At 47.7% G+C, this 20,824-nt stretch overlaps 2 protein-coding genes and 1 non-coding gene across 4 annotated transcripts in view; 1 reads left to right on the forward strand and 2 right to left on the reverse strand.

Moving 5' to 3' along the window:
- Nucleotides 1-6,398: 6,398 nt before the first annotated feature.
- TRNAP-AGG (transfer RNA proline (anticodon AGG)) lies at nucleotides 6,399-6,470 on the reverse strand. The gene has a single exon. It is a non-coding gene; the product is annotated as a tRNA-Pro (tRNA).
- Nucleotides 6,471-12,807: 6,337 nt separating this feature from the next.
- On the forward strand, nucleotides 12,808-19,047 carry OPN1SW (opsin 1, short wave sensitive). Its single transcript, XM_025929600.2, has 5 exons — nucleotides 12,808-13,194; nucleotides 13,502-13,670; nucleotides 14,017-14,182; nucleotides 14,720-14,959; nucleotides 15,902-19,047. Exons 1-5 carry the CDS (start codon nucleotides 12,840-12,842, stop codon nucleotides 16,019-16,021), a joined length of 1,050 nt encoding a protein of 349 aa, XP_025785385.1. The 5' UTR covers nucleotides 12,808-12,839; the 3' UTR covers nucleotides 16,022-19,047.
- CALU (calumenin) overlaps nucleotides 17,093-20,824 on the reverse strand; it is a 32,061-nt gene continuing 28,329 nt past the window's right edge. For both annotated transcript variants that reach the window (XM_025929590.2, XM_025929589.2), the window contains exon 7: nucleotides 17,093-19,487. In XM_025929590.2, the coding sequence (XP_025785375.1) occupies nucleotides 19,383-19,487 (105 nt within the window). In that variant the 3' untranslated portion in view covers nucleotides 17,093-19,382. The remainder of the gene's footprint in view (nucleotides 19,488-20,824) is intronic.

The following is a 20,824-nucleotide window of genomic DNA, read 5'->3' on the forward strand; positions in this document are numbered from 1 at the left end:
CGGTGCGCAGGGGGAGGGAGGGAGGGCCGAGGGGGCGGGGCCTGGCCCGGCCACCTGACACCGCCCCCGCCCGGAAGCCCTCCCCCCACCCCGCTCCCAGACCTGGTGGAGGCGAGCGAGCGAGCGAGCGGGCGCGGCGAGGGCAAGGGAGCGCGTCCCCAGACAAGCCTCAGGGCCCGCGTAGAGGAGAGGGGGAGCGGACGGGAGCTATTCGGAGCTGGAGGTTGCCCTAGGAGTGGCCACGAGATCCCCTGGTTCTGGCGAAGGGTCCTGCCCGGAGTCGGCTGCGCGCGGGGACCCCTCGGGGCCAGGTGTCAGAGCCCCGTCCCGCGCAGTGATGGGGGAGGAAAGGGACAAAGCGGGACGGATCCTCCGGTCCTGTTTCCTCCAAACGCGCGGAAACTCACACGCCCACCAAACAGACCCGGCGTCCCCCACTTCCGCAGTCAGCGCGGACCCCCGGCCCCCGTCCCCGTTCCCGCGCGGTGGCCTCCTGCATCCCAGGGCTGCTTGAGGGCTGGAGGAGGGAAGCCAAGGCGGAGATATACGGACTGAGGGGCCCTGATCTCCTTTGCTTCCCCCGCGCCCGCAACAAGCCTAGAACCGGAGACCCTTTCAGGAGGGCGGCTCCTGATCCCACCACACAGCCCTCGCTGCCTGAAGACCTCTTCTCTCCACCACTGTGCCTTCCCACCTGGCCCCACACCCTGTGCGCTGTGAGCCTGAACCACTACCTACCCTGCCCCTGTAGCCTGTTCAGAGTGAGCACTGCTGATTTTCGCTCTCGTACATGGCAGATGTGGAAACCCAGCTTATTTCGCTTATTCAATCATTCATTCAAGGAACTCCTACCGGGTGCCGGATCTTGAGTTGTTCTCATGTCTCTACAGGTCTCAGCCAGGAAAGAAGTGGGTACACTTGGGAACCAGGCAGTCCCAGCACACCCAGAAAAGTGTTAGATTTCTGAGCCAGGGACACACACCAATCCCATTTCTTGCATGTGCATTCGGCAGGTTATGGGCATACGTTGTCTGTGTTCACCCCCACAGGCTTCCAGTTTCACAAACCCTCCACATTCCTCAGGAAAGAAGCCCTTCTTTGCTTGGACACCCCCCACTTATTCTTCAACCCTCAGTCGGGAGTCACCTCTAGGCGTCCTTCCCTGATGCCCACCCCTGGACCAGGAGAGGCCCTTGCTGGGCTCTACCCTGGCCTCCTTCCCTCTAGGGCAGCGCCTGTCAATTTGAGGTCTCAATTGACTCTTGTGTCTGCCCAGCTTCTGGAAGATTGGGAGGTATCTTAGTCATTTTTGTATCTCTAGCATCTCCATTGACACCTGACACAATAAATGAGAGAGGTAAATCTCTAACTACACAGTTAATACGTTGTCTTATCATGTAATAGATGATTTCACACTTAGGGAGTTAAATGTTGCCTATTAACTGTAATGTTGCCCTATAAGTCTCTTTCTTCCCGCTCCCTCCTTTTTTTCTCCCTCTCAAACCCCCAGCCTGGTGCTAGATCAAGGAGATTTCATTTGCTCCCCCGGAGGACAGGATTATACCCCAGATCCTGTGGCCAAGGTAATCCATTTGTGGGGCAAGGCTGTTGAACAAGCCTACAAAGACCCTTTTCAGAGAGCCTGCAGTAGATATCAGGCCTGTCCGGACATGACTGGCGCGGGGGTGCTGAGGTGTCAGGATGGGGGTGTAGAGTTCAGGAGACTGACAGAGACTGGAATGTTGGAACCCCAATAGCTGTTTTGCCTAAACACAGCTCCTTCTAGTCCTGGCTCAGCCAGCAAGTTCAGTTAGCATTTGACCTTGACCGTTGACTTCTTGGTTCATGGAGGGAGGGGCAGGAGAGGAAGTTGTCAACTGTGACATCCAGTGATCCAGGCTCTCCTCAGGGAGTTCTGATCCTGAGTCTTAGGACTGATCTCTCCCTGGCTCCTGGGGTACAGGTCACTATTCACCTTTGATTTGGGGAGCTTTCAGGAGAGACCTGAACCAGTCTATTTTCAGGACCCAAATTTGGGCAAATCCTGGACGCAGCAGTACTGGGTTGAAGGTAGGGGTGAAGTTAGGAGTCAGGAGGTAAGGGCTTGGCAGGCATTGGGGGAGGGGGAGTTGACCGTGGTCCAGGGATGCATATCTGAAGGGCCAGGAGTGGTGGGGGCGCCAGCCAGGTAATCAGCTTAGGGGGATGATCTGAATTAATCCTTGTAATCCCTGGACTCTGGACTCAGCCTGTCCCCTAATCCCATCCCATCAGATCATCCTCTTTGAGGATCGATGCAGCCATTTATCCCCCTTTACCCTTATTTCTAAAATGCCAAGATCCCTTCATTTAAAACAACAACAACAAACCAGAAAGGTACAGTACAGAGTATAACCACAAATATCCACGTACTCACCGCTGAAATCCAACTGTCCATTCTTGCCACATTTGATTCACAGATAGCCCTCCTATTTATTATTTTACAGTTTTTCTTTATATGTATGTATCCACAAGCAACAAAATACTGATTTGCTCAGCTGGTAGAACATGCAGCTCTTGATCTCTGGGTTGTGAGTTTGAGCCGCACTTTGCACACAGAGATTACTTAAAAAATAAATAAAATAAAAATTCTGCAAACTTTTTTTTCTTTTTTCTCAAAAAATTTTTTAAACATTTCTCCAAGTTTTATTTAGCCCCAATTCATGAATTTTAACGGCTGAATACGATTTCAGTGTTTGAATATCCACAATCTACTTATCCATTATTCTGGTAATGGGCATTTAGGTTGTTTTGAGTTTTCTGTGTTAGAAAACAATACCTTAGTGGTTAGTGCTGTGCATGCTTCCTAGGCACATAGGTAAGCACTTCTCTAAGGTAGGTACCAAGAAATAGAATCTCGGAGTCATAGAATATGTGCAAATTGATTATTGCCAGACTGCTTGCTCTATAAAGTAGTTGGATCAATTTACACTCCACTAACAGTGGCTTTCAAGTACTTGTTTAGATTCACGATTCACTAACATATTTATAAATTTCTCTGCTCACCATTCCTTCTTGCATTTCACTCCTTCCTTCTTATTTGCTCCCTTCTTATGAAGTATATCTTTTTTTTATGTTTATTTTTTGAGAGAGAGCAAAAGCACAAGAGAGGAAGGGCAGAGAGAGAGGGGAATAGGGGATCCTAAGTGGGCTCCGTGCTGAGAACCCCATCGATGGACTGGAACTCATGAACCAAACAGTGAAATCATGACCTGAGCCAAAATCAAGAGTTGGATGCTTAACCAACTGAGCCACCCAGGCGCCCCTAAAGTATATATCTTTTGGTGGTATTTTTGTGAAAGTCTTTGGCGAACATTCTCAATCTTTGCCTTAAAATGTCTTAACTTCATATAATTTATATCTTTAAATGTTTATTTATGTATTCTGAGAGAGAGAGCATGAGGAAGGGGCAGAGAGACAGGAGAGAGAGAATCCCATGTAGGCTCCGTGCAGCCAGCACAGAACCCAACTTGGGGCTCAATCCCACAAACTGTGAGCTCATGACCTGAGCAGAAATCGAGAGCCAGATGCTCAACCAACTGAGCCACCCAGGTGCCCCTATATTATTATAATTTACATGGAAACTTAATGGACATAAAATTTTAGTTTGACAGTTTTCTCTTGGCCTTTGGAAGATATTCTGGTGTTTTGTTTTTTTTTTCATACTCTTTTGTTGCTAATGCTGTCTTAAGCTTTCCCTAGTGTCATTTAACTATTCTTTCATACCTTCAATCTCTTCACTTCTCCCTCTCCATAGTTTGAATGATTTCATCAGCTCTATCTTCCAATTCACTAATTCTCTTATCAGCTGGATCCAGTCTACTGTTTAATGGGTCATTGAGTCTAATTTCAATGGTGTGTCTTTCCCTAGGTTTTATTTTTTCCCTCAGTAAAGTGCTTTTGTTAATAGTGCAATGTTTTCATTATGGTTTATTTTCTTGTCTTTAATCTTTGGTAGTTTTAAGTATGCTTATTGTAGAGTGGTTTTCATGTTTTTCTATCATGCACAGTTCTTGGAATGTTAATTCTCCTATTTGTTGTGTCTGCTGACTCTTCCTTATGGTGGATTGCTTCCTTGTCTAGTTTATGATATTTTATCGTGAGCTCTTCTGCAGTAGGTGTTTGTTTAGTGAGAGTCCCATTTGCCCTGGGTTATGAAAACATTGTGACAGAACTCTTTCTTGCTTTCTGTGGGGCGATATGGTATTCCAAGGATCCTAAACCAGGTTTAGAATTAATTTCACCGCTTGAGGATCCAGCATCATGTAGATAACATAAATCCAGAAGCAACTTAAGCATTTGCTCAGGCTTGGGACTTCAGTTTCTCCGAGTTGACTTGTGTTTCTATTCCTTTTCATTGCTTCCTTGGATTGCTGTGTGTCATTTTCATCTTCTTTTCATGGACAAGGTAGATCTTTGGTGTTCTTCTTCTTCTTCTTTTTAAGACTTATTCATTTTCGAGAGACAGAGCACAAGCAAGGGTGGGGCAGAGAGAGAGGGAGACACAGAATCCCAAGGAGGCTCCAGGATCTGAGCTGTCAGCACAGACCCCGACGTGGGGCTTGAACTCATGAACCGCGAGATTATGACCTGAGCTGAAGTCAGATGCTTAACCAACTGAGCCATCCAGGCGGTCTGATATTTGGTGTTCTGATCTTTGGTGTTCTGATCTTAAACAGGGTGTTCAGTCCCAGCTTTTTGTCTCTGGTGGACTGAAGCAATATATCCTATAACCGGAAGCACTAAAACACAGCCCCAGATCCCTGGGCATATATCTGTGTCTGAAACCCACCACGGGGCACTGTGACAGCCTCCTCTTCTCTTTTCTTTGGCTTTGTGTTCCTTCTTTAATCCTGGGAATTTCATTTTAAAAAATAAATTTTTGCATTATTCAGATATTAATTTTGTTTTAATGGTTTTTTTTTTTTAATTTTTAAAATAATCTCTACACCCAGTGTGGGGCTTGAACTCATGACCCTGAAATCAAAAGTCACATGCTCTACCAACTGAGCCAGCCAGGCACCTTGATATTCATTTTTCTTTAAGTTTACTTATTTACTTTTTTAGAGAGAGAGTGAGCACGTGAGCCGGATAGGGGCAGAGAGAGAGGGGGAGAGAGAGAATACCAAGCAAGCTCTATGTGTCATCGCAGAGCCTGACACAGGGCTGGAGCCCAACATGGGGCTCAAACTCACAAACTTTGAGATCATGACCCGAGCTGAAATCAAGAGTTGGATGCTTAACTGACTAAGCCACCCAGACGCCCAACCTAGATAGTAATTTTTTAGTTCTATTTTATGCAGGGATGCCTGGGTGGCTCAGTTGGTTAAGCGTTCGACTTCAGCTCAGGTTATGATCTCGCAGTTCGTGAGTTTGAGCCCCGCATCAGGCTCTGTGCTGACAGCTCAGAGCCTGGAGCCTGCTTCGGATTCTGCGTCTGCCCCTCCCCCGTGGGCTCTCTCTCTCTCTCTCTGTCTCTCTCTCTCTCAAAAAATAAATAAACATTAAAAAAAAATTTAAGTCTATTCTATGCAATCTTTCTGCGTGTGTTTTAGGAGGGCACTGGGTGAGGAAATAGCTGCATTAGTTCAGTCTGTCATGTTGCCAGAAGTTCCTCTCTAGACTTTTTTTTTTTTTTCTGGTTTTGTTTTAAAGTAGGCTTCATGCCCAGTGCGGAGCCCGATATGGGGCTTGAACTCACAACTCTGAGATCAAGACCTGAGCTGAGATCAAGAGTCAGACACTTAACCGACTCCGCCAGCCAGGTGCCTCCAGATTTCCTTTATTTTAGCATTATTCCAAACAATCCCTATGTCTGTGAGGTACATTATAGTTTGCAAAGGGCTTTCACATACAATCTCTGCTTTAATCCTTCCAACAACTTTAAGAAATAAGTATTACTGTTCCCATTTTACCAAGAGGAAAACTGAGACTCGAAAGTGTAACTTTAATCCTACCTTTTGGACTTCGAATCCAGTGCATTTCATAGGTTGGGTTTATAAAAGGAGCTTGCCTTTTCTTGACCGCCAGCTCGGACCCACCCCCAAATTGTCCTGATCACTTGCTCTTCATGTAAGGCCCTCTGAGAAGCTCCTCCTGCCTGACACAGCACAGCTCTTTGGCTCTAACCTTCTCCAGCTCAGCTCCCCATGCTATGCCAGTCCCCTCCGGCCCCATTTGGCCTCAGTGGAAATTATGGGGTATATACAGGCCACGGCTAATGGAGAGACAGACCAGCAGCTTGTCCTTACGGTCCTTTATTCACTCACCGCTAGGCCGTCTTTATGCCTCTAGACTAAAAAGGGCAAGTACTGCATATGTGTATGTTGGGGTACAGGAAAAAAAAATCAGAAAAGCCAGGGCTCGTCCGGGATTTGAACCCGGGACCTCTCGCACCCTAAGCGAGAATCATACCCCTAGACCAACGAGCCACTGATGGTTGTGCTTAGCCAGATGTGCCTTCCCTGCCTCATCAGCAGCAGGCACAGTGTGTGGTTCCTAGAGGCGGACTCTTCTCCCAGGCTGGCAGCCAGCCCAGGCCGGCTGCGCTCCAGCGGGCCTTGCCTCTCCCGTGGCTCTCTCCGCACCTCCCTGGCCCACGGCAGGGCCACACAGATGCCCCATGCTCCAGGCAGGCCACTTCTTCCCCACGACCAGCCGCCTCTCCCCCAGGGCCACCATGTGGACTTTGTGGGAGAGGGCAGAGAAGAAGCCGGGGTCCGGCGACCTCCACTTTCCAGGGGAGCCCCAGGTCTGAGGGAGTCTGTCTAGCAGCCCCGGCACCCCATGAAGAACAACACTTCTTTCTTACCTCCTGATCAGATCACCAGGAAAAAAAAAAAAAAAAAAATCCTCCAAATCCATCAACCTCCTCGACGAGGAAGCGGAAGACTGACGTGGGTCACCTTGACTAGATGACGCTTGCTAAGTCACTCAGTGTCTTCATCTGTCAGCTGGGGAAGTGACACCTGCCCTGTGTGCCTTCCAGGGTGATTCTCACCTGAGGATCAGGTGGGGCAACGTCTGTGCAAGCAGTCTGCAAACTGTAAGGTGCTGTGCGAGGCAGAGGGGTTATTATGATGGCAACGTGAAGGGGCGGGGGGCGGGAAATCATAGGAAAGTTGCCCTTTAATGCTCAGTATGGGCCAGGCAGTGTGTTCTGTGCTTTACAGATCTTGTAACAACCTTGTGAGATAGGTGTCATCCCCACCGTAAGAAAAAGAAACTTCTCCACATTCGGCTTACAAGAGGCACATTTCTCTAAATGCGAAGGCTGTTTTAAACGCAGTGCACGCTGCTACCCAGCCTTTCTAGCAAAGCGGCGGTGGGAAAACATCCTGTAAATACTCACACTCCCTCCCACGCCCCAGCCTACCCTGCTCCCCCTGCCTGGGGACGCGGCAGGAAAAACCCGCTAACGGGCTGAGTGTGGCCTGGGTGGTTTCCTTCTGGTTGGGAGTTTCCCAAATGAGAGTGAGGGGGAGGCTCGGAGCCTGGAGCCTTGTGGAAGATCCCAGTGGGCGCTGCCAGGCTCTCTTTCTATCCGTCCCCCCCCTCCCCCCCCCCCCCCCCCCCCCCCGCCACCACCTTCTTGCTCAAGGGAGGCAGAGCCCTGTCTTCTTGTCTTCTTGGTCTCTGGGTCCAGCCTCGCGTCTGGCCCTTGTCAGTCCTGCTGACAAGCAACGCCCAAGCACGTCTGTGTGCTGGGCTCTGTGTGATCACTCTACCAGATTGATCTCATCTCATCTTCACAGCACAACTGTTGTTGTAGACATCGCTTAGCAAACGTCTGTGGAATGAATGAAGGAGTGAGTGCGTACGTGAAAGAAAAGTCTCGGGAGAGCGCACAAAAAAATCGCTAGGGGCAACAGATATTCAGGTCAGTCCGCATCTCTTGGCTCCAAGTAGAAACCACAAGGCTGAAGAACCCCTCCTGCTTTCCGACCTTCTAAGCAGGCTTCCTAACGAACTAACTCCTCTCTGGGATAGGCAGCGAGGATGGCCCCTGGCTTTAGGGACAGGATCAGCGCGCCTGCGTCTGTATCTGGGGGATAGTTTCATGGTCTCCATCCAGGAGTGCCGGGCCGGGCAACTGGTTCCAACTAATCATGGCCAGAGAGAAAGGCAACAGCTCATCTCTTGTAAAACCGAAGAGACTTTCTTGGGGTAGCTGTTCCCCAGCTATAAACTGGCTGATAAATAATAGCACACTCAACGCGTCATTCCATGACCTCAGCACACATTCCCTAAATTGCTCCTGTTGGTGGATGTGCCCGGAAGTGAGGCCGCTCCAAGAAGAGGCTCCTAGGGGGTGAGAATGTTTCAGGGATGAGACAGGGGTTGGACTCCAGCCAGTGCTTCTCTCTGGGGGTGCTGTTCAAATTTGTGGCCGGATCATTCTTCTTGGTGGGGCCTGTCTGGAAGAGTGCCCTGCCCACTAAATACCAGCAATCGCTTCTTCACTGTGGAGACAGTCGGAAAACACTGCCCCCCCCCACCCCGCCCCCCGCCGCCCCGCACGCTTCCAAATGCCTCCAGGATGGCAGGGGTCTGGGGAGAGGAGAACTGCTCAGGTGGGGACCCACCGGCACCTACCATACATTTCTTTTCCGGGCTAAAATCACTGCGGCCTTGCTGTGGGCACTGGGACATTAGGCCCTCGGTGACTTGCTTGACTCTGCGTTTAACAAGCCACAGATGGAGTTCTCTAGGGAGAATGGTGACGCTACTTCTAGGGGCTTCCTCCTTTTCCTCCCAAGAGGGGATGGCTTTCGGTCAGGCAGATCCTTTGACGATTCCTCATTTTTACAACAGTGGGTAGACCTTACTCTGATCTCAGCATCTGTCTGGAGAGGCCTTACAGGTCAGTATTTAACAGACAGCACTGTCACAACACATCATCTCAAGCTCATTGTCACCTCCTGCGTGCCAGCGACACAGCAAAAGCCACATCTGGAGAGGGGAACTGGGTGTCTGGGAGCCAGGGTGCGAAATCAGCTTATTTTTCACTGTATATTCCTTAGTACTTTTTGAATTTTCAGTCTTGGACATATCTATAATCCACTCAAAAACAGAAATTAAATTATGGACATCTAAGCATTGAGAAGCAACGATTAGAGAGGGCAAGGAGAAATGTATTTCGAGCCCCCAGGGACCCAAAAGTTCCTTGGGATCAGGGCAACCCAGCAGAGTGGGTATTCGGTGCTCAGCCTAATGGTTCTGCTTTATGTCCAGTTCTGATTTATGCTTTGTGTTGAGTCCCTATTGAGAGGTCATACTCAATACCCAATCCTGTGAAACTGGTTGTTGTGTCTACTCGGGAATGTTGTTGAGGACAGTGTTTGTCATAAGACACTGATGTCTCCTTTGTGAAGTCCCGAGGAAGGCATTCTTGTCTGTCATAACCCCAAGAACACAAAACCAAGAAGAGTTGGTTTGCATTTATTTTCCAGACACTGAATTCTGCCAATGTGTAACTGCTGGAAAGCACCAATGTGCGGTCCTATTTCAATTCAATTTCTGACTCTTGAACTTCCCACTGCTGTTCTCTTTCTCCTTTTGCTTCTACATTTGATTCAGGACTTCTTGTTGTGTCCCATATATTCCCGCAAACCTCCCTGAAACTATTTCCGGAAAAGGTGGGCGTATAAATGAATAAACTCCTAAAAGAATAGGAAAAAAAAAAAAAAAAAAACCCATATGCTAAAACTATTCAAAAAATAGCCTCCTTTTCTAGGACTTTCCTTTTTTTCTGGACAATCAGAACAACTAGAAAAACAAATTTCCTCTTGACTCTTTTCCATTTGGTTCTGGACATTTATATATCCAAATCTAGATCAGCGGTTTTTAACTGGAGGGGAGGGGGCAGGGGGTGGTTTGGCCTCTCAGGGGATATTTGTGTCTGGAGACATTTTTCGCTATCACGACTGAAGTCTGTTGGCATCCAGTGGGCAGCGGCCAGGATTGCTGCTAACATCCTACAATCCAGTAGACAGCCCCCTGACGACAAAAAATTATCTGACCCAATATATCAATAATATGGAGGTAAAGAAACCCTGGTTTAAACATACCTAACCGGGGCGCCTGGGTGGCTCAGTCGTTAAGTGGCTGACTTCGGCTCAGGTCATGATCTCGCGGTCCGTGAGTTCGAGCCCCGTGTCGGGCTCTGTGCTGACAGCTCAGAGCCTGGAGCCTGTTTCAGATTCTGTGTCTCCCTCTCTCTGCCCCTCCCCTGTTCATGCTCTGTCTCTCTCTGTCTCAAAAATAAATAAACGTTAAAAAAAAAATTAAAAAAAAAACATACCTAACATAATCTTCTATAAAGCCTTAGTATATATTATCATGTTCCTAAACTAATAAAGTGCCTTTAAACTTGAAAAGGGCACTGTCTACGTTAAATGTACTTAACATGCCTTCAGTTTTTATATCATTACCCTCCACCTTTACCACAGGCACCATCCTCAAAATCTTCCTGCTCCCTACTCCATGGCTTCCGGACTCCAAAAATGTGTTGTCCCCTGCGTAGAAGGTACCAGTAAGACCCTGTACTTGGATAAGGCTCTTTTTGGCCTGAGTTGCCGCCCCTCCCCCGCCGGCTCCCAGAGGAGCCGCATCTCACGAGGGCTGGGTTGCTCCCAGCTTGGGCCCACTGCCCCTCCCTCTGAGGGTGTGTGGAATAAGGTGGGAAGGGACTGTGTGGAAAGGTTTCAGGACAGACCTAGGAGAGGCCAAGGGTGCAGCCACTTGGCCTGGGTAGTGCGAGTGAGAGGGCCTGGGTGTCTTTGGCCTACATCAGCTGCCTTGGCAGGCCGAGCCCAAGGGTTCCTGTCAGAACCGTGTACAGAGGTGGGCACCTCAGCTGAGCCCTGAAGACAGCAGAGGCTGATTCGCTCCACTCAGCACGGTCTCACGGGCCACCTGCCCTGCCCAGAGGTAGACACAGCTTTAGGGATGGCCTCTGGCCCCGGTCATAAGGGCCTGCCCAGGACAGAGGACCAGCTGACCCAGGCAACCTAGTGGAAACCCAGTGGCCTTGCAATTCCTGGATGCTTGACCGGGTCTCTGCCAGGATCCTACCTGCGGGCGAGCGTCTGTGGAGCGTGTGTGTGTCTGTATGCACGCATGTACGTGGGGACATCGTCTCCACAAATGGCTGACAAGACTCCTTCTACCTTTCTAGCTCAGGATTCAAAGGACATAGACTTTAGTCCTAAGGGGTGGCCTTTTGGAGTTCCAAGTGGCCTTTTGGAGTTCCAAATGGAAAGCCAGAAGTGTTTGCCCAGCTCCTCTAACCTGCTGGGAATCAAACTCAAAACTCTTTCTTTGCTGCCCTGGATGGCAGCCGAAACAATCTGCTCAGGCTTCACATCTGAAGCACCTCTTGCTTTTTGCTGGGCTCCTCGGTTAGTCCTCGGTGCATAGCTCAGCAGGCAGCCTAGCATTTGAGGGGAGTTTGCATGCAGAGTTGAAAGCTTCCTCTCCTGTGGCTTCCTTCCTTTTAGAAAACCCACCTTCAGTCTTCAGCTACTCTGGGGTCCCCCAGACTGTCCTCTGACTCTGCAAGCCATAACAGCTGGGCCTTGCTGCTTGAATTCCGGCTGTCCCTTGCCATCTAGACTGGGGAGTGCCCTCAGGAAAGAATCCACTTTAATGGAGATGGTTCTGGTCATTCAAGGATTGGGTCGTTGACATCTCTGCCTGCTTTGGGGTACTTGATAGCACTTTCCAGTGGTGGTTTTTCGTGTTTTGTCCGGAGTTGATGATTTTTACCCACGGGAGGGATTCATCTGATACAAACTGCTATGCCATCAGGGGGCCATCCTTTCACGTATCCGTATTTAAAGTGTGTCACCTTTATCTCTGCATTCTGGGTCTGCGGAGGTGGGGAAGACGGTACATTCAGAGCTGAGGTATAGTGTTGAGTGTAAGCACAGGTGGAGGTTAGAGCACAGCTGGCCTCACTGGGTGGGGGGGCTGCACGGAAGAGGTCTTGACTTAGGCTGTGAGAGCCCGGCAGGACTCCAGGGCAGATGGGGCAAGACCGTGGTAACTTGAGTACTGCTGAGCTAAAGGCGGGGGGCCCGTGAGCAAAGCAACCTCAGACGGGCTGGGGGCGGGGTGGGGTCTGAGTAGAAAACATACATCCTCTGGGTAGACTCAACACGAAGAAACAGAAGCAGCCAGGGAGGCCTTAGACTTCAAGCATTTTCAAGGTGCCCTGTACCCATCTGTGAAGGCTGTTGACTAAGGTGCTCCCTGGGTGCTCCCCGTTCCCTGCCCCTTCCTGCAGCCTGAGGCGGGTTCCCAGGCTGGCCGTGAGCCCAAGACCTCTGGAAAGGGAGACTTAGGGGCCACCTTCCACAAAAGAGCAGATGGGTGCGGAAACCTGTAGGGACGTGGTGGTGCCAGAAGCCAAATGCAAAGTCGTGCCCTCAATAGCGCCATTCAGAGAACGCACACACAAAAAAGTGATGAAGCATCTCTATTAAATATGGGTCAGCATCTCCCAGTTGCAGTGAGCTGACTCCTCCTATTCATTCCAGCACCCAGCACTGCATGTCGATTCTTTGAGCCCAATATTTTTATCCTCTCAACACGCAATCGGCTTTGGGCCCACAAAAGGAGGTTTAGGTGGGGGCTTGGACATCTCTAATCTCAGAATTTGTCCTTAGGAGGCTTAGGATCAGTACTGATCGTTCAAGGAGACCAAAAGTGGCTTTGGAGAGAGGGTTCTTTGCAAGGTGGGGGAGAAGTGGCGGGACGGTACTCTATAAGAGGAATCAGAGGGTGGGGGGCGTCCCATGAGTAAGATGTCAGGGGAGGAGGAGTTTTATCTGTTCAAGAACATTTCCTTGGTGGGGCCATGGGATGGGCCTCAGTACCACATTGCCCCTGTCTGGGCCTTCCGCCTCCAGGCGGTCTTCATGGGCTTTGTCTTCTTCGTAGGAACACCACTCAATGCCACGGTGCTGGTGGCCACCCTCCGCTACAGAAAGTTGCGGCAGCCACTCAACTATATTCTGGTCAATGTGTCCCTGGGGGGCTTCCTCTACTGCGTCTCCTCTGTCTCCATCGTCTTCATCACCAGCTGTCACGCGTACTTCATCTTTGGCCGCCATGTTTGTGCTTGGGAGGCCTTCATGGGCTGTACGGCAGGTACGCAGGGGAAGGAGACTGGGTGGGGGAGACAAAGGACTGCTCTAGGATTGGAACCAGGAACCAGATTGTTGGGTTAGAGTGGGCCCCTAAAGAGGAGTCTGGGGAAAAGGAGTTTGGTGCTTTTTCTCACCGGGGTGTAAAGCAGCAGAGACTAGAAGTCTGACCAATTGAGTCCCAAACTCCACACCAACCATCAGTCCAACCCTCTGTCTCCCTATGCTTGCTCCACCCTGTCAGTATTCCATTCTGTCTGCCAGGCCGGGTGGGCCCATCTACCCCCAATTACCCTCACATTTCACTACAGGTCTGGTGACAGGCTGGTCACTGGCCTTCCTGGCCTTTGAGCGCTACCTGGTCATCTGTAAGCCCTTCGGCAACTTCCGCTTCAGCTCCAAGCACGCACTGATGGTGGTCCTGGCTACCTGGACCATTGGTATTGGCGTCTCCATCCCACCCTTCTTTGGCTGGAGCCGGTGAGAGTGTAGGGCAGTGGTGCTAATTTAGCTAGGAGCTCAGGTTGGCGTGGGTGGAAAGAATTGGGGATAACCTTCGTCTCTGACCTCCACTTTTAACGAGTGGGTGGAGTAGGTGCGGGCAAGGGCTGTGGGAGGCAACTGCTAACGTTTATCCTGCAGTTGGAATTGCTATAGCCTCAGCTGGTAAAGACAGAAACTGCCCCTGCCTGAAGGTCCGTGGGCATCCTCTGGGTTCTAAGTGGAGAGCATAATCCAGGATCTCAGCTCCACTCCACTCATTTCTGTGGTGAACCCCGCGGTGAGCAAGTGCCTGTCCAGTGGGTGAGTGCTTGCTCCCATGCAGGTTCATCCCCGAGGGCCTGCAGTGTTCCTGTGGCCCTGACTGGTATACCGTGGGCACCAAATACCGCAGCGAGTACTATACCTGGTTCCTCTTCATCTTCTGCTTCATCGTGCCTCTCTCCCTCATCTGCTTCTCCTACATGCAGCTGCTGGGAGCCCTCAGAGTCGTGAGTGATTTGTGTGAGGCTCAGGGAAGAGGGGGTCAGGGGCTCCAAGATGGGAGGGAAGAATGGGTGAGTGCTTTAGAACATAAGACCTCTGGGGGCATCTGGCTGGCTCAGTCGGAAGAGCACACAATTCCTGATCTTGGGGTCGTGAGTTCGAGGCTCACGTCGGGTGTAGATTACTTAACAAACTTAAAAAAAGAAAGAACGCGTGACATCTGGAAATGTTCACAGCCAGGTAGAGGAGATGCCTGAAAGCAGTGAAGGAAGTGGGGGCAGGGAGAATGATGAAATGGTGTGAAGAGTAGGGTGGGGTCCTCTCTGCTCAAATGTGTGTCAAGAGATTCTTGTGATCCCTTCCAACGTCAAAGACCAGACAGCCATCTCCATCTGGTCTTCCTCAAGGAAGGAGAACAAGAGGCGCTAGGCCAGAAGCTGGGACAGAGAGAGGCAATTGGAGCGGATGCCGCCCTGGTGGAAAAGGGTTGAGATCTGGGAGTTGAGGGCCGGGAAGAGGATGTTTCTCTGTGCTCTGCCCAGGTCGCAGCCCAGCAACAGGAGTCAGCCTCAACCCAGAAGGCAGAGCGGGAGGTGAGCCGCATGGTGGTGGTGATGGTGGGATCCTTTTGTGTCTGTTACACACCCTACGCTGCGATGGCCATGTACATGGTCAACAACCGTAACCATGGGCTGGACTTACGGCTTGTCACCATTCCTGCCTTCTTCTCCAAGAGTGCTTGTGTATACAACCCCATCATCTACTGCTTCATGAATAAGCAGGTAAAGCTCTCTATTTACATTCCTATGAGACTCTAGTTCATGAGACCTGGTTCTTTTCTCACCAATGACTTTTAATTCAGAGCACCTTGGACTCTACTCAAAAGGTTTCTAGGGGTGAACAAGGGAAGCTCTCGGTAATAAGCACAGGGAGAAAGGCTTGGTCATTGAAACAATGTAATAGAACCCAGAGAAAACAGAATTTGAGCCATAAAAGTCAGGTTGCTCCAAAGGGAAGGATGAGAAGTGGAAGGGTTTTGTTTTCTTGACAAACAAACAGATTTAACCATCACCCTAAATTCCTAGTGCTTCCATTTCACAAGTTCTTAATCCTTCCCAACTTCCAGCCTGCAGGAGCATATGCAAAGCACAGAAATAACAACATATGCGTAAGTCTCTAAAACAGTTTATCATCTGAAGGTACCAGGTGGCCTCCTATCCCAAATCCTGAATCTGAGCTAATAAAAAAACCCAAGCTCAGATGAATCTAGGAGAGTTCCTATCTTGTGGGGCAAACCCCCTGCTTTGAGCATTCTTAATAGCTGTTTTGTTTCCTTCGTCTTCAGAGATGGGACTCAAAACTCCTGGATGGAAACAAAATTGGCAATCCTTTTCAATTGGGAGCACCTTCTAGTAATGGAGGGGTGGGTGGGTGGGTAGGCCTACTCTGGCACCACTTTTGAGTGTCTTATTGAGGCAGGTTGCTTTGTGAGGTTTCCCAACAGTGGAACCTCTGAGCCAAAATGTGGAGGGATTACTGTTGTAGGCCCTGCAGTAGCTCTCAGGGTTGGGAAGATGTATTCAAAACCACGAGGAGATGCTGGGTATATGGCACTGTGCGAGGCTTTGGAGATACGGAGAATGAGATCTCTTGCCATTTCCCGATGTCGTCTCTTCTGTACTGGTCTGCATGGGACTAACTCCAATTCTGCCCTTTCCTTCCAGTTCCGAGCTTGCATCATGGAGATGGTGTGTGGGAAGTCCATGACAGATGATTCTGAAATGTCCAGCTCCCAGAAAACTGAAGTTTCGGCTCTCTCTTCCAGCCAGGTTGGCCCAAACTAAGGAGCCATATTGGCTTATTTGCAGCAACTAGGATTTCACATTTAGGGAATTCCTTCTTTCTCTCAAAAACCAAGCTACTAACAAATGCAGAAGATGGGAAGGGGAATACGGCAAATTTGGGGCATCAACTTCCCATTTTCCTACCACTCCTTTCCTGCCTACAAAGCTGCTGTTCCAGCTGGGTCTACTATAGACCATTCCAAAGGCCATGTCAACAATCCTCCAACTCTAAGTGGCACCATTGACAGCACCTGAGAGCTGATTTCTACATATGGGGCAACTATAAAGGAGGATGGCTGATTTTTCAGTGTATGGGTAACAATTATCTTCCTTTTCAAAAACTTTTTTTCCCCCCTTACTGGGGCTCTAAGATGATACAATCTGAATTAGAACAAGCATAAACATCTTAGAAATGGGAGAGAGAGATAGAAAAAACAAACTAAACCTCAAGTAGGCCCAAAATAGGGGTTTGAAAGAACTTCTTTATGCCATTACCGCCAATCATCACTACAGCTCTGGCAGGGACAGCTGTGTCCAGAAGCTCCTGAGCCAGCATGAAGTATTCCAGGTGCTCCCCACCCAATTTGGCTAAACCTATATATGTCTTAAGCTGTGTATTAATAGTTAATTCTCTTCATGTTCTCAGAATGAACTTACACACCTTTATACAGTTTATAATGTTCAAAAAGTGTTGAAAAACTGTTTTACCTTGTACTTTATGCTCCCCCTGTAAAAGCCTTTTTGAAATAAAAATCAAGATAAATGTCGTGTGTACATTCAGGAATGCCTTGTGTTTGGTATCAGATAATTATGTAATGAGCAGCTGGGCTCTTCTCCAGTTATACAGCCTAAGGAAAGCAGAGAAGGGGTACAGCTGTAGTGAGAAGGATGACAGAAGATTTCAGAATTAAGAAAGGAGTAATTAATCTGGGAGAAGGCAGAACTTATCTGGGATGGGAGGGAGTACAGTAAACCTCTAGAAGACCTCCTTTTCTTTGACATTTTATAGCACCTGTAATTCTAAGCAAGAGTTCCACTTCTTAAAAGAATAAAGGACATATGTACCCCACAACGAATGTAAACAGTTTTATTTAGAAACAGATAGGTACCTGTTTGCATTAGAGAATATAAAACTTGGTTTACACTCTATAAAAAATAACCAGTATCCAAATCCAAGAGAGCTAGCATTCACAGAACACACAATGTGGGTGTGTAGCCACTGTTCACCAGCCTCAGGCTTGACTTAAACCAAAAAGATAATCCAGGGGGGATCATTAGAGATTAGAGTATAACACTTGCTGCTGAGCACCCAGCATCCAGAAGTTGCCATTTTAGCGTATGAAGGTTTGCTTTCTAAGTGAGTAACTTTAACATAAGGCCTGGGTTCTCTGTACCTAGTGAGCTGTGAGGCTGTCTTGCCACACAACTCATGTGCTCTCTTTAATCCCAGTTGACATTATTATCTCTGATCTTAACAGTAAAAATGGGGAATCTGGAGAGCAGAGATTTCCACTCCCCTATGCTGGGGTTAAACTTTAAAAGAGTTTATCTACTCTCAAGAGCTCAATGCAAAGGCCAGGATGAAGTTACATGATAATCCGGCATTTTACCAGGCCAAGTAGTCCACCTCAACATGATCATGGAAGACCAAAGGATACACCTAGGTTCAGATTATAATAATCACCCAGCACCACCTGAATGTATTATCCATAAAGATATATGAAATAATAAAGGTTAGATATACATACATTTATCTTAATAACCTGAGGGCTAAAAAAGTTTGGAATACAATTCTTCTTCTCAAAAGAGGTCCATCTGTAAGAAAGGGACCAAAAAAGACAGAGTTCGTGTTACATAAAATATGGGCAAAGTGTGTTAGGAACAGAAGGTGGCTTCTTCAGCTCTTTCTACAATGTCCCTCTTTGACAAGGATTGGCAATCTGCTGATCCATGATAAACTTTTTGGGGGCAGTGGGGAGAAGGGGAAATGGGGGCAAAGGGAGTGTTGGGTCAAAGGCAAGAAGATTGAGCAATGGTCCTCAAACCAAAGAGTCCTCTATGTAGGCCCTCTCATCTTTGAGTCTGAGTTCAAGCTCTTCAGCTGACACCGAAATAGGCCTGGTAGTAAGTGGTTAGCATTCTGAGGTATGAGGATCCCTGGTAAATTCAGCAGCATGTGGTTTTTGGAAACCAGCCCACAAGATAAGAACACTGCAACCAAGCTCCTAACTAATACTGCTATTTAACCACTGTCTGAAAGAGAAAGGAAAGAAAAAAAAAAAAAATCCCCAATACATTGGGAGGTTGTAAGCTTCATTTCATATAAGGGGGTCCAAATAATCTATTTTAGGGTTTCTTAACAGAACCCTCATTCAGTGATCATTTCTCTTGTTAAAGGCACTTTCAATGACATAATTGGAAAGGAATACAATTTGCAGTGAAAGATTAATTCCCAGAACACCTGGGGAGATAGGAACTGAATGGGGCACTTACAGTGATTCAATAGGCAAGACAGTCTTGAGCACTTCAACAGACGCACACCCAGAAAAAAGTGCCCTGAAAACACTTGTATTTTTCCCTTAATTTTCCAGCTGTTTCTATGTATAACTCTGTAAAGAGATCACACTCACTACTTGATTTTCAAGACACTGGCCCTAACTCTTCCCACCACAGCTGTGCCCAGCAAAATTAGCAAACAGCTAGTCCTCCTGGGAAGAAAAAAAATGAACAAAATCAAGTCGAGCCAAGCTTCCTGACAGCACAGGGATCTGTCCTTACCCAGATAATGCCACGATCAATTGCTGGACCTATAGCAACTGAATGGACTATGTGGCCCCTACTACTTATAAAACATACTTTCAACAGGCAAGGTTAAGTGTTCTCTCTCTAAATATTAATTGTGGGGCATTTTTTTTTTCCCTTTTCTCTCTCCTAAACATTTCTTATTGATCTCAGGCTTTAAAAAATTAGTTAAGTCAGAATTATAAAAATTATATGGCAAGGGTTGAGAAAGAGTGAAGGGCTAATATTTGCCTACAAGCGTGAGTTGAGGATGTTGATCCTTCATATCATACTCCCAACCAGAGAACAAATACAAAAATAAACACACCATGTTATACATAATACAAAGTGTAAATCTACAAACACAAGTGTACTAATTAGAGTTGTTCCTCAGAAGCACGGTTCCCTCCAGTCCCTCAAAGAGGAGGAGGAATGGGGACGGGATGGTTTTCATTACGCCTTTTCAGGTCTTAAAAAAAGTTTGTAATAACAGTCTCAGTAGCGCAAACAATTTCATGTGAAACCAGAAGCTGTAAAAATAAATTACTTTTGAAGAAATGCAGGTTCTTCTGTCTGCAGCTCAGAACTCATCGTGTCGTACTAAGGCCTCACCAAAATCTGTGGCCTGGCTGCCCACAAATAAATCATACTTGTCAACAATCTCCTCCTTGGTAAGCTTGCCATCCTGAAACCAGAGAGAAGAGTGAATTGCGGCAAAACAGATTTCCCATTTCAAATTTAGAAACACTGCTATAGAACAAAAGGGGTTAGGATTTGAGATTCTAATTCCACTAAATTAAATGGGAACTCAATCCTCATCCCTGACCCCTTCCACATACAGAGGGAAGAAAGCAACAATACATTTTTCTTATTAAGTTAAAACTGGAAGAATGGAAATAATATAGCTCAATAACTTAATGCTAGAGATATGTCAAGCAAGATGTGGGACATCTTCTAGGTATAGGTAAGAGATAGGAAGAACTGGGTAAAATAAAGTGAATCAAGTCACTGCCTCACAGGAACAATGAAATCTACTAACATCCTTACATAGTCCTCACCCCCACTACACCGTAGCCACCAATCAGATTCCAGACATAACCCCAAATGAAGGCTGAGACACTCATCTCAAACATTACGTAAGCCAGATTCCCAAGATTTGACCTTACGAGTTTCTTTTTCTCACATAGCTCAGTCAGGACACAGCACTTGGCTACTTTAAGTGACTGAAGCAAGAACTCAAAACAGACCGACCCTTAAAAAGGCTTGATGATAAAACACTGCATTTGAAACAGAAGACAGGCTTAGACAGGAGAAATATTCAGAATGCAAACCCCGCCCCTGTCTTTAGATTGATTTTCAGCTCACTCTAAGCAAAGCATTCATATTGCTGAAAAGGTGACAGGGCTTAGTGATAATACCACTGTTAATGAACCAAATGCCTCAGATGATTGAGGACAATTTTAACAGGCTCCAGAGAAAAGCTGATTTACAACGTAACTACTAAGAATTTAGTTTTAAAAAGCATATTTAAGAAGGAAATGATCAGGGTGCCTGAGTGGTTCAGTCGGTTGAGCGTCCGACTTCGGCTCAGGTCATGATCTCACGGTTCGTGACTTTGAGCCCTGCATTGGGCTCTGTGCTGACAGCTCGGAGCCTGGAGCCTGCTTCAGATTCTGTGTCTCCCTCTGTCTCTGGCCCTTCCCCTCTTGAGCTCTGTCTCTCTCAAAAATAAACAAACATTAATAAAAAAAATTTTTGTTTAAATAAAAAAAAATAAAAATAAAAAAAAAGAGGGAGATGACCAACTTTGAGTAGGGAAAATGAGCCTATGATAGATAAAAGAACAAAGGAAATAATGGGGAAAAAAAATTAGGGAAAATTTCCTGGGGATCCAAAGGTAACAGATGAAGCACGGTGGGCACAGGCTATGTACAGAGGCTCTTTGCTGAAGCCAAATGCCTCCAATGGTGTGAACAATGGGCAAAGGGATTTCTAAAATGAGATCAGATAGCTAGCACTGCC

The sequence above is a fragment of the Puma concolor genome, chromosome A2, assembly GCF_028749965.1.
Source record: "Puma concolor isolate L17-30 chromosome A2, mPumCon1.1.hap2, whole genome shotgun sequence".
In the NCBI taxonomy this organism is placed as follows: Eukaryota; Metazoa; Chordata; class Mammalia; order Carnivora; family Felidae; genus Puma; species Puma concolor.